The sequence below is a fragment of the Macaca fascicularis genome, chromosome Y (genome assembly GCF_037993035.2).
Source record: "Macaca fascicularis isolate 582-1 chromosome Y, T2T-MFA8v1.1".
NCBI lineage: Eukaryota > Metazoa > Chordata > Mammalia > Primates > Cercopithecidae > Macaca > Macaca fascicularis.
The window spans coordinates 6,722,317-6,735,394 of record NC_132903.1 but is presented as its reverse complement, the minus strand read 5'-3'; the positions used below and the strand labels follow the sequence as shown (position 1 = coordinate 6,735,394).

General features: G+C 41.9%; 1 protein-coding gene across 12 annotated transcripts in view; it reads right to left on the bottom strand.

Annotated features, from left to right (window-relative positions):
• LOC141409544 (neuroligin-4, X-linked-like) overlaps window positions 1-13,078 on the bottom strand; it is a 322,452-nt gene that overhangs the window by 15,256 nt on the left and 294,118 nt on the right. For all 12 annotated transcript variants that reach the window (XM_074030584.1, XM_074030590.1, XM_074030586.1 and 9 more), the window contains one exon: window positions 3,467-3,652. In XM_074030584.1, coding sequence (XP_073886685.1) covers window positions 3,467-3,652 — 186 coding nt within the window. The remainder of the gene's footprint in view (window positions 1-3,466; window positions 3,653-13,078) is intronic.

Sequence of the window (13,078 nt, the reverse complement as noted above, 5' to 3'; positions counted from 1 at the left end):
TGCTGTACTTATATTTTTCATAATTCTTGACAATACTGATGGGCTGCTTAGAAGCACTGCCTTGCAGAAATGACCAACACAAAGGTATTTCTGCAGCAAATAATAACTTCTAACTGTTGACTTAAATAATTACCATTTTCCTCTAATTAATGTGGCTTATATGTATTTCGTTACTCCTGAATTTGGTTCTGACTGCTTTCTAAATCTACAACTGTCATATCAACTGAGAAATGTGAATATCTATGTATTTTCAAAAATGCCGTAGATATCTCTATGCCAAATGGTTCATCAGATTATTCACTGTTCCTGTTTTTAAAATAAAGTTAGTACAAATATGAGCCCTTCCTCTTTCCTGGTATTAGCACTAGTTTGAGGTCAAAGGTTTTTTGGTCTCCTGTGCAAAACAATATGACCTATTAACTCAAGGAATTCAGAGTTTGCAGGATTTCAGGAAATCCTCATCTGCCCTATCTTGCTAAAGAAGACATTGAGGAGCATAGTGATCTAGAAATTTGTTCAGAAGGTGCAGAAAGTGAAGAAAGTCCTCCAGTTACTTGAAAGAAGGGTATTTTAAAATTTTATTTATTTATGTTTAGATAGGGTCTCTCTCTCTGCCACTTAGGTTGGAGTGTAGAGACACCATCAGAGCTCACTGCAGCCTCGACCTCCCTGGCTCAAGTGATCCTCAACCTCCCAAGCAACTGAGACCACAGGCATGAACCACCAGCCCCAGCTGGTTTTTATTTATTTTTGTATAAATGTGGCCCCATTATGTTGCTCAGGCTGGTCTCAAACTCTTGGGCTCAAGCCATACTTCCCACTCAGTCTCCCAAACTGCTGGAATAACAGGCATGAGCCACCTTACTCAGCTGATAACTTGAATAAATAACAGTTCCAGAGGCTGAAACAGGCAGATCACTTGAGTTCAAGAAGTTTAAGGCCAACCTGGCCAATATGGTGAGACACCATCTCTACTAAAAATACAAAAATTAGCTGGGCATGGTGATGGGCACCTGTAATCCCAGCTACTCAGGATATTGAGGCAGAAGAATCGCTTTGAAACTGGGAGATAGAGGTTGTGGTGAGCTGAGAGCATGCCACTACACTCCTGCCTGAGTGACAGAGTGAGACTCTTTCTTAAAAAGAAAAAAAATTCCATTAAGATTTTGAGTACTTCAGATGTAAATGGTCCAGTCAGTGTGATGCCATTCTGAAGACAACCAATGACACATAAGAAATTACAATGCTGGCCGGGCGCGGTAATCCCAGCACTTTGGGAGGCCGAGACGGGCGGATCACGAGGTCAGGAGATCGAGACCATCCTGGCTGACACGGTGAAACCCCGTCTCTACTAAAAAATACAAAAAAACTAGCCGGGCGAGGTGGCAGGCGCCTGTAGTCCCAGCTACTCGGGAGGCTGAGGCAGGAGAATGGCGTGAACCCGGGAGGCGGAGCTTGCAGTGAGCCAAGATCACGCCACTGCACTCTAGCCTGGGCGGCAGAGTGAGGCTCTGTCTCAAAAAAAAAAAAAAAAAAAAAAAAAAAAAAAAAAATACAATGCTGTGTTGATGACTGAGATGGCTATTGTGAATATTCATTTATACCTGGCCAGTAACAGAGGACTGGATCTGTTCTGCAGATTTCCCTGCTTCCTCCTTTTAGGCCACAGCCAAGAATTTGTGATCTGGCTTCCAGAACCAATTGCCTCAAATTCCTATGGACTGCTCTTTGAAGTCTCATCTGATACTGCAGAGAGCCTGCCTCATGTATGGACAGCAGGGAATCACATTGAATGAGCCTCAGGCACTCTGGCAGGGCTCAGGGGTGTGGCTGTCTATGCTGACCACCAGTTAGGCAGCATGAGCAACTACTACTTAGAGGCCCAAGTGCACATCTGGTTGGGTATGGCTGCCTATGCTAACTACCATGTCCAAGTGCACGTCTGGTTGAGGTAACATGATGTGCATGTGTTTCTGTGATTTTTGCTTTCTCTGTTTTGCCAACAGCAGCTTTTTCCAGTTTATTAGCAGGGCCGCAGCAAAGGTTTGGAGCTCCCATGGGGACAAGTAGAGGAACTCATGCTGACTGCCTCAGCAAGGAGGTTCTTCCTAAAAGTGAATGTGAGAGAGAGAGAGATAAAACAAACTGTGAACACTTCCAAGTGCCTCATGCTGAAATGACAAGTAAGAAGGTCCTTTGCTGAAAGTTATATTTGCAGGAGAGGAAGAAAGGGGGAGAGAGAGAGAGAGCGAGAGAGAGATATATCTATAGAGAGAGAGAGAAAGAGGGAGACAGAGGAAAGAAAGAAAGAGAGACAGAGTGTGGGGGAAGGGAGAGAGGAACAGAGACAGTGAGGAAGAGAGTGAGGAACTGGAGAAGGGAGAGAGAGGAAGAGAGAAAGAGAGAGAAGGGAAGAAAGGGGGGAAAGGTGAGGGGATAGTGTGAAGGAGAGGGAGACGGGGGAGAAACAGTGGAAGGAGGGCAGACAGGAAGGGGGAGAGACAGAGGAAAAGAGACAGAGGGATAAGGAGGGAGTGAGAGAACACAGACAGGGAGAGACAGAAAGAGAGACTGAAAGAGGAGACTGAAAGGGGAAGAGTAAGAGAGGGAGGTAGACAGAGTCAGGGAGAGAGACACTATTCCTGTGGGTAGAATCTACTTCTCTACTAATGCATCAGCCATGTTCTCAATGTTTCCAGTAGATTTAAAGAATGAATGTGAAGTAGAGAAATGACTTTATAAAAAACATTTGGCTAAAAGCCCAGCTGAGTACAAAATCTATAAATCTACAATATTGACATACTATTGCTCTTCTTTATTGACATACTGTCTATCTTCCATATTACTCTTACCAAATTGTAGCTAGAAGTTAATAAAATTTCAAATGGTCAAATAAAATGAGAATATCAAAAGAAACAAAAGTGTCCACTTTTCTAAAGCAGTTATTTTGTTCCAATCGTTGTAACCGACATTTAATTGTCACACATTTAAATTAGGAGATATTGCTGACCAAGCATGGTGGTTCAATTCTGCCATCTGAGCAGTTTGGGAGGCTAAGTGAGGAGGATCACTTGAGGCCAGGAGTTTGAGACTAGCCTAAGAAAACATAGCAAGACCACTTCTCTATAAAAATTAAAATAGAAATAAAAATTTAACCATTAGTCCCAGGTATTCAGCAGGTTGAGATGGGAGAAGTCTTAAGCTCAGGAGGTGGAGGCTGCAATGAGCTATAATCATGCCACTGCACTCCAGCCTCAGTGAGAGAGCAAATGGGGAAAAAAAAAAAAAAAAAAAAACACTGAGTTAAAAGACGTGAAGATGGGTTCATTTTGTCTTTTGGGCATTTTCTGTAGCAATTTCCAGGGTGACTTCTGGCAACCTGGACGTACATTTCACATATGAACTCTGACTGTTCATTTATTGGTTCACGGTATTTGACCACCCATCCCGGAGATACCATTATTACCTTCTGAGTAGTGGGACAGTGTCAACAGGCTGACACAGGAGGCTCCAGCCCCCGAGCCAAAGATGGTCACTCTCTTGGGGTCCCCGCCAAAGGCTCCCACATTCTCCTCAATCCACCGTAGTGCTTGAATCTGATCCAGGAGCCCATAGTTGCCTTTTGCTGCCTGGTCACCAGTACTTAAAAATCCTACAGAAGAACACAGGACATTTTTGTTGGTCAAAAAAAAAAAAAAAAAAAAAAAAAAAAAAAGGCATACATATCCCCACTATTTGAAAAGTTATCTCATAGCTTGTCTTCATTCTCTCTCTCCACAACTCTCACCCTCACAAATTAGAGGAAAAACTGGAGAAAAGGTTTTGTGGCAGAAATAATTACACAGATAATAGTTATTGTTTAGGTTGACATTATGATACCATGTCATCTTTAGGTATGTATGGCTAATGTAGAAGGCAAAATGAATCTAAAATGTTAGGGGAAATTACAGGAAATTAGAGAAAAAACTGGAGAAATATTTTTGTGGCAGAAATAATTACATAAACAATTATTGTTTAGGTTGGCATTATGGTACCATGTCATCTTTGGGTATGTATGTGGCTAATAGAAGACAAAATGAATCTAAAATATTAATAACATGAAGCAATCCCAGAAGTCATTTTAAATTTTACTAGGTTCAACATACCATTTCTGTGCACATTTAAATAACAACAACAACAACAGACTCCTGCAATAAATTACATACTAAATATCTTTTGAAATGAGTTAATGACATGGATCTTCAAAAAAAAATATTTAAGGGACAAATATTATAGTTGAGTATTTGGGGAAGGTTTTTGTTGTTGTTGTTGTTTTACCAATTTCACGTCCTTAGGTGAGCCTTTCTCCCGAGCAAAGTTTGATGCCTTTTATAAACAACAATGTCACATAAGGGAAGGGCTTGTTTGTATGATGACAGACTGCTTTAAGCTCTAAAATAACATAAATCCAAACCAACTCCTTAAAAGCATATTCCTAACCAAAATTGACAGCATTCCAATGAAGGACTGAATGTCGGCTTCTACTTTTAAAGCAAAAAGAGTAGAGGATGAGGCTGCATACCAATAGAATTAACTAGCTTTTCTTCCATTAGGTTTCATGAACAACTGTGGGAAAACACTCTGCGTTGGAAAGGAGTAAATGGCCAGGCTTCAAAGAAAGTCACAGGATTTTTTTTTTTTTCTACAATGACAATAAATTTCAAGCCTGAATCGGGAGTCACTGTCGCCTGCAGCTTTCAAAGAGAGGCAGCATTGCAACTGTGAGGTTGTATACTTAAAACACATCGTACCAATGTGATTTCTTTAAAGTTTAGAGAAGCTTGATGTGAGATTAGCTATGATTAGTGGGTACTGTCAGACATTACCCAAGCCCCCCACCATTTAATTAGTGAATACTAATAAGTGCTTCATGCCAAAAATATTCTGCAACACCTGTCACCATCACTAAATCTTTGACACAGTTTGTTCATAAACAGCATCAGGCTCTGCTTGGAAGAAAAAAATCCTTTCATTCAGGGTACATGTTACAATGATGAATAATGCCAGTGTGGGTGCCCTATAATACCACAGGGCCATGCATTCTTCCCCTATTAAAGAGAGAGGTAATTAATTCTTAAGGCATGAGTCATTTTTTAACAGAATGATTCTGTCTTCAGCACATCTTTTCTTAACTCACTGTTTTCTCTTTCTCAATTCTGCAGAATGATCTATGGGCTTATTTCATTTCTGCAGAGGATCACGAAGATTTTCAACATGCAGTGAATCACTGGCCTTTCTTCCACCACAACCTCTTCCTCCTGAGCAAAACAAGTGTGTTGTAACCTTTCAACAACAGGCCAATGAATATCCCTTGTGTTCAAAAATCTTAGTTTTTCAAACAGAATCGTACCGGATGGATTGATCTTTGAGGTTCAGAATTTCTTCTATATATTCTATAATCTGACAGGGAAAAGGTAATGCTTGCATCTCTGAAGTTTTACAAATGAATGTGGTGTTCTGAAGCTAGTGTTTCCATATTTTCTGCATTGGAATTTTCATTTACCACAACATCTAGGGATTATGATTTTTCTTTTTAAATTTAAACTATCAACAACTGGGAGTACCTGTTTCAGGGACAGAATGAATAAAACAATTTTATGCTTTTTACAAGAGTATATGCCTTTCAACTTGAAACGACCTTTGCAAAACGTGTAACTGTGAGAAAATTATGACAGTGAAAGAGATCTGACCTAACCAACACCATCGTGCCTTTCACCAGCTTACTACACATAATCATTGCTGAGCATAGGCCAAGTTAACTTTGGGATAAATTGAACTTATAGTTTAAATGATAATAGCCCTTCTTGAAACTAAACCACCTTTGTAAAACCAATGAAAGTTCAGCAGGTTAGAAAAATGAGAGGGGCTTGAATTCTGCTAAGATATTGGCTTAAATGATTATCAGCCATTATTCTGATAGGTGAAGCCAGATGGATATCCTGGGTCGAGTGCAGACTTGGAGAACTTTTCTGTCTTACAACAGAATTGTAAAACACACCAATTAACACTGTGTAGCTAGGATTGTAAAATGCACAAATCAGCACTTTGTAGTTAGTAAGTAGATTGTAAAATGCACCAATCAGTAATCTTTAAAAACACACCAATCAGCAATCTGTAGCTAGCAAGAGGATTGTAAAGTGCACCAAACGGCACTCTGTGAAACGCACAAATCTGCACCCTGTAAAATGCACCAAACAGCAGCAACTTAAAAGTAGTCAATCACAGGGAGGATTGTAAAAAGGGCATTCTGATACGACAGACACAGAACATGGGATGGAACAAATAAGAAAACAAAAATTGGCCAACTCAGCCAACAGCGTCAATGTGCTTGGATCCCCTTCCATTCTGTGGAAACTTTGCTGTTTCACTCTTCACTACAAATCTTGTTGTTGCTTGTACAATAAATCTTGCTGTTGCTCATTCTTTAGGTTCATGCCACCTTTAAGGGCGGCAACACTCATGGTGAAGGTTTGTGGCTTCATTCTTGAAGTCAGCGAGACCACGAACCCACTGGCAGGAAACAACTCTGGGCACATCTAGGGGCTCGTCCAGGGTATTGCCATGTGGTATCATTGGACCGCTTTTGCTTGCTATTCTGTCCTACTTTTTCTTAGAATTTGGGGACTAAAAACCGGGCACCTGTCGACCAGTTAAAAGCCACTAGTGCAACTGCCAGACTAAAGACGCAGGTGTCAGATTTTCTAGGAAAGGGCTCTCTAACAACTCCCAAACCTTTGGAGTTGGGAGCATTGGTTTGCCTGGAACCAGATTCCACTCTTCCTCCATTTCTGGGCTGAGCCAGAGTTGACAGAGAGGAAAGCCGTTCAGCTCCAGGGTCCCGACAATAAGTTGGTTGACCCTGCAGCCATAAGCAGAACTCTCCAAGTTATGATGCCCAAATGAGACTTGCCCATCTATCCTATCTATCCTGACCCTAGCATCCTGGGTCCTAAGTCCTGCAAGAAAAACCTTCTTCCTGCCTCTCTTCTCTGATGGTAGCCCTGTTTCTAAAAAACACTCCCTGTCCCTGGTGATCTTCTAATTTCTCCTGCAAATGATTTCTAGTATAAATTTTGGGACTCTCTTCCTTCTTTAGGCACCCGGGCTCACCTATGAGAAAGACATAATTTTCACCTGAAGCTGTGTTGGGAGGACCATCTGGAATTTTAACATCCCTCCTCAAACTAGCAGACCTAACAAAGACTATTCTTGAAGCTAGGATATGGGGAGCCTCAGAAATTTTATCCTTCCTATTCATATGATGAGTTGTGAGGATAAAAGGCATCACTCTTCCAACCCTGGAGATCCCTTCCCTCCTTCAGAGTATGGCCCACCACTCCATTTTGAGGCATATCATCTTTATAGAACAAGGATAAGGTCCCAATACTAAGAGGATAATGCTTAGAACTCTAACAGATTTTCAATAATGCATTGGTAAAGGTCACTAAATCTGATTTTTCTTGGTGCTGTTTGTGATCCAAGAAAAAAGACAAGGGTGCAAATTTTCAAGAATGTGTTGGTAAGGCAACTAAATCCGACCTTCATCTGTCTTCCTTGTGGTCTAGGAGGAAAACTAGTGTTTCTGCTGTTGCTTTGGTGAGTGCAGCTATTCTGAACATCAGAGTCCAGGGACTGTTGCAATTTCTTGGGCAAGGAAAAAAAGCAAACTGAAACCACATTTGTTTTTCTTTTTGTTTTTGTTTTCTTTCAGATGTGAATCAATCAGGCATCAACTAGTTCAACCTTGAAATGCATCCTAAGCCACTGGGGACAATTTGATTTGCAAACCCTGAAAAAGAAGCAGCTTATTTTTTTCTGCTATGGCTTGGCCTCAATATTCTCTCTCTGATGGGGAAAAATGGCCACCTGAGGGAAGTATAAATTAGAATTCTATCCTGCAGTTTGTCCTTTTCTAAAAGAGGGAAGGCAAATGGAGTGAAATATCTTATATCCAAGCTTTCTTTCCATTGAAGGATAATCCACAATGATGCAAAGCTTGAAATTTGCATTCCACAGGAGGACCTCTCAGCTCACCTTCATATCCTACCCTCTGTACAACTCTCTTTCCTATCAATAATAAGTTTCCTCTAATCTCCCCCACCCAGAAGGGGGATAAGCAAAGAAATCGCCAAGGGACCATAAACACCCCCGGGCTGTCAGCTATGTCCCCTTCAAGCTGTAGGGTGAAGGCAATTTGGCCCAACACAAGTATATGTCCCCTTCCCCCTCTCCAATTTAAAGCAGATCAAGGTAGACCTCGGGAATTGTTCAGATAACCCTGATAGGTATATATATGTCCTACAGGGAATCTTAGGGCAAACCTTTGACATCACTTGGAGAGATATCACGCTATTGTTAGATCAAACCCTGGACTTTAACGTAAAGAGTACAGCTTTAGCTGCAGCTGGAGAGTTTGGAGATACCTAGTATCTTGGTCAAGTAAATGATAGAATGACAGGTGAAGCAAGGGACTAATTCCCTACCGGTCAGAAGCCATACCCCGTATGGATCCCCACTGGGATCTAGACTCAGATCGTGGGGACTGAAGTCGCAAACATCTGTCAACCTGTGTTCTAGAAGGACTAAGGAGAATTTGGAAAAGGCCCAAGAATTAATTGATGTACACCATAACTCAGGGAAAAGAAAAAATTCCTACTGCTTCCTTGAGCGGCTATGACAGGCCTTAAGAAATATATTTCCCTGTCACCCAACTCCCTTGAGGGTCAATTAATCCTAAAACATAAGTTTCTTACCCAATCAGCTGCAGATATCAGGAGAAAGCTCCAAAAGTGAGCACTAGGCCCTGAACAAAATCTGGAGGCTTTATTAAACCTGGCAACCTTGGCGTTCTATAATAGAGAACAAGAGGACCAGGCCCAAAAGGAAAAGTGATCGGAGAAAGGCCACAGCTTTAGTCATGGCCCTCAGACAAACAAACTTTGGTGGTTCAGAGAGGACAGAAAATGGAGCAGGTCAATCACCTAGTAGGGCTTATTACTAGTGTTGTTTGCAAGGACACCTTAAAAAGGATTGTCCAATAAGAAATAAGCCACCCCGTTGACCATGTTTGCTATGCTGAGGCAATCATTGGAAGACACACTGTCCCAGAGGACAAAGGTTCTCGGGGTCAGCATTCCCCAACCAGATGATCCAAGAGCAGGACCAAGGGTGCCCATGGAAAGTGCCAGCTAATTTATCACCCTCACTGAGCCCAGGGTACATTTCACCATTGAGGACCAGTAGATTGACTTCCTCTTGGACACTGCTGTGGTCTTCTCAGTGTTAATCTCCTGCCCCATATGGTTGTCCTGAAGGTCCGTTACCATACAAGGAATCCTGGGACAGACTGTAACCAGGTATTTCTCCCACCTCCTCAGTTGTAACTGGGAGACTGCTTTTTTCATATGCTTTCCTTGTTATGCCTCAAAGTCCCACACCCTTATTAGGGAGGTACATATTAGTCAAAGCTGCAGCTATTGTCTACATGAATATGGGGAACACGTTACCCATTTGTTGTCCCCTGCTTGAAGAGGGAATCAACCCTAAAGTCTGGGCACTGTAAGGACAATTCAGAAGGGCAAAAAATGTCAACCCAGTCCAAATCAGGCTAAAAGACCTCACCATTTTTCCTTATGAAAGGCAATATCCCTTAAAGCCTGAAGCTCATAAACAACTACAGGATATTGTTAGATATTTAAAAGCTCAAGGCTTTTTAAGAATATGCATCAGTTCCTGCAATACTCCAATTCTAGGAGTACAAAAACCAAATGGTTAGTGGAGACTAGTGCAACATATTAGACTCATCAATGAGGCAGTAATTCCTCTATATCCAGGTGTACCCAACTCAAATACCTCTATGCTCTCAAATACCAGAGGAAGAAGAATGGTTTACTCTTCTAGACTTCAATGATGCCTTCTTCTCCATTCTCCTGCACTCTAACTCACAGGTTCTCTTTGCCTTTGAGGATCCCACAGACGACACATCCCAACTTACGTGGACGGTCTTTCCTCAGGCATTTAGGGATAGCCATCATCTGCTTGGTCAGGCACTATCCCAAGATCTAGGTCACTTCTCAAGTCTAGGCACACTGGTCCTTCAGAATGTGGATGATTTACTTTTGGCTACCAGTTTGGAAGCCTCATGCCAGCAGTCTACTCTAGATCTCTTAACTTTCTAGCTAATCAAGGTTAAAAGACATCTAATCAAAGGTCCAGCTCTGCCTACAACAAGTCAAATATCTAGGCCCAATCTTAGCCAGAGGAACCCTCAGCAAAGAATGAATGCAGCCAATACTGGCTTATCCTTGTCCTAAGACATTAAAACAGTTGTGGGTATTCCTTAGGATCACTGGCTTTTGCCAAATATGGTCCTTGGATACAGCGAGATGGCCAGGCCACTCTATACTTTAATCAAGGACTCCCAGAGAGCAAATACTTATCTAGTAGAATGGAAACCAGAGGCAGAAACAGCCTTCAAAACCTTAAAGCAGTCCCTAGTACAAGTTCTAGCCTTAAGCCTTCATACACAACAAAAATTATCTTTTTACATTACAGAAAGAGTGGGAATAGCTCTTGGAGTCCTTACTCAGACTTATGGAGCACACCCCCCAAACCCAGTGGCATACCTAAGTAAGGAAATTTATGTAGTTGCAAAAAGACTGGCCTCACTGTTAACGGGTAGTTGTAGCAGTGGCCATCTTAGTATCAGAGGCTATGAAAATAATACAAAGAAAGGATCTCACTGTCTGGACTACTCATGATGTAAATGGCATACTAGGTGCCAAAGAAAGTTTATGGCTATCAGATAACCACATGCTTAGATACCAGGCGCTACTCCTTCAGACTGTGCTTCAAATATGCACATGTGCAGCCCTCAACACTGCCACTTTTCTCCCATAGGATGGGGAATCAATCAAGCATGACTGCCAACAAATTGCAGCCCAGACTATTCACCCAAGAGGATCTCTAAGAAATCCCCTTAGCTAATCCTGACCTTAACACATAGAGCAATGGAAGTTCACTTGTAGATAATGGGAGACAAAGAGATAAGTTATGCCATAGTGATGTAACAGTACTTGAAAGTAAGCCTCTTCACCCAGGGACCAGCACCCAGTTAACAGAAATACCGGCACTTACCTGAGCCTTAGAAATGGGAAAAGAAAAAAGAATAAACGTGTATACATGTAGCAAATATGCTTATCTAATCCTACAAATCCATGGTGCAATATGGAGAAAAAGGGAGTTCCTAACCTCTGGGGGAACCCCCACTAAATACCACAAGGAAATCATGGAGTTACTGAACACAGTGCAAAAACGGAGGTGGCAGTCTTGCACTGCCAAAACCATTAAAAAGATGAAGGAGAAAAGGTACAAAGAAATTGTCAGGGAGATGCTGAGGTCAAAATTGCTGCCAGATGGAACCTCCCATTAGAAGTACCTGGGAAGGACCCTTGGTATGGAACAACCCTCTCAAAAAGATTAAGTCCCAGTATTCCCACACTGAAACAGAATTGGGACTTCCATGGGGACACAGTTTTCTCCATTCAGAGTGGTTAATGACAGAAGAGGGAAAGGTACTCATACCTGAAGCCAGCCAGTGGAAAATACTTAACAGCCTCCACCAAACATTCCATATGGCTATTGAGAACACTAATCAAATGGCCAGATCCCTATTTATAGGACCAAATCTCCTCCAGACTACCTGAAAAGTAATCAAAGCCTGTGATTTATGCCAAAGGAATAACGGCTTGGTCCATCGTAAGGCCCCTCTGGGAGAAGAAAGAATAAGGCACTATCCCAGATAGGACTGGCAGTTAGAGTTCACTCATATGCCATAGTCAAAGGGATTCCAATACTTTTTGGTCTGTGCTGATACCTTTACAAATTGGATAGAAACCTTCCCTTGCAAGACAGAGAAGGCTCAGGAAGTGGTTAAGTCCTAATTAATGAAATAATTCCTAGATTTGGGTTATCCCAAAGCTTACCAAGAATACCCTAACAGGACACACAATCCAGCATTTAAGTTCTTACATTTCCACCTTCACCTATTACACGAGCAATGAAAAACCCATAGGTGGTAACCACGAATACCATCTTAACTTTCCAAGTCCCTTTATGCATCCAACATAACCTGTTGTCAGGCCTGCCCATGAGGCACCTAGAATGCCATCAGTGTAATAATACTCTACAACTTCAACCACCAACTGATCATAGTAACTTCCGAGTCACACATACAGCACCATTCGGGATACTTGTCTGCTCCTAAGGGCCTCCAAAAATCATCACCTCCTAACTGCTTAACAGTCTGGGTTTTGTAATGGCAAACATTCTCCCTGCATGACCATTCACCCCTGAACCCCTTGCAGAAGTGTCCCCACCACTAATGAATGCCTTCTCATTCCCTCTTTTAATCACTCTTTTGAATGTTCCTAGTAGATACAAAATGTTTGTTTGTTTGTTTGTTTATCCGGTGGGAAAATAGAACACAGTGAGCCACTCAGTTTGCTCCCAACACTCCTTTCCAACCATTCACTGGAGCTACCTTGGCAAGTACTCTAGGAGTATGAGAAAATGAAAACAACAAAATCACAAATATTTTTAACATGCACAACTGGTTCTGTCTACCCAGCCAAGGCGTATCCTTCTTATGTGGAACTTGAACCTATATCTGCCTCCCCACCTGGACAGGCATCTGGAACTTAGTCTTCCTAAGTTCCAACATTGACATTTCCCCAGGAAATCAGACCCTATCAGTGCCCCTCAAAGCTCAAGTTCGTCAGCACACTGCCATGCGACTAATACCCCTACTTATAGGATTAGGAATGGCCACTGCTATAGGAACAGGAATAGCCAGTTTATCTACTCCATTATCCTACTACCACATACTCTCAAAAGATTTCTCAGACAGTTTGTAAGAAATAACAAAATCTTTCCTTACACTGCAATCTCAAGTAGACTCTTTCACAGCATGACTCTCCAAAACAGCTGAGGCCTAGACCTCCTCACTGCTAAGAAATGAGGACTGTGCACCTACTTAGAG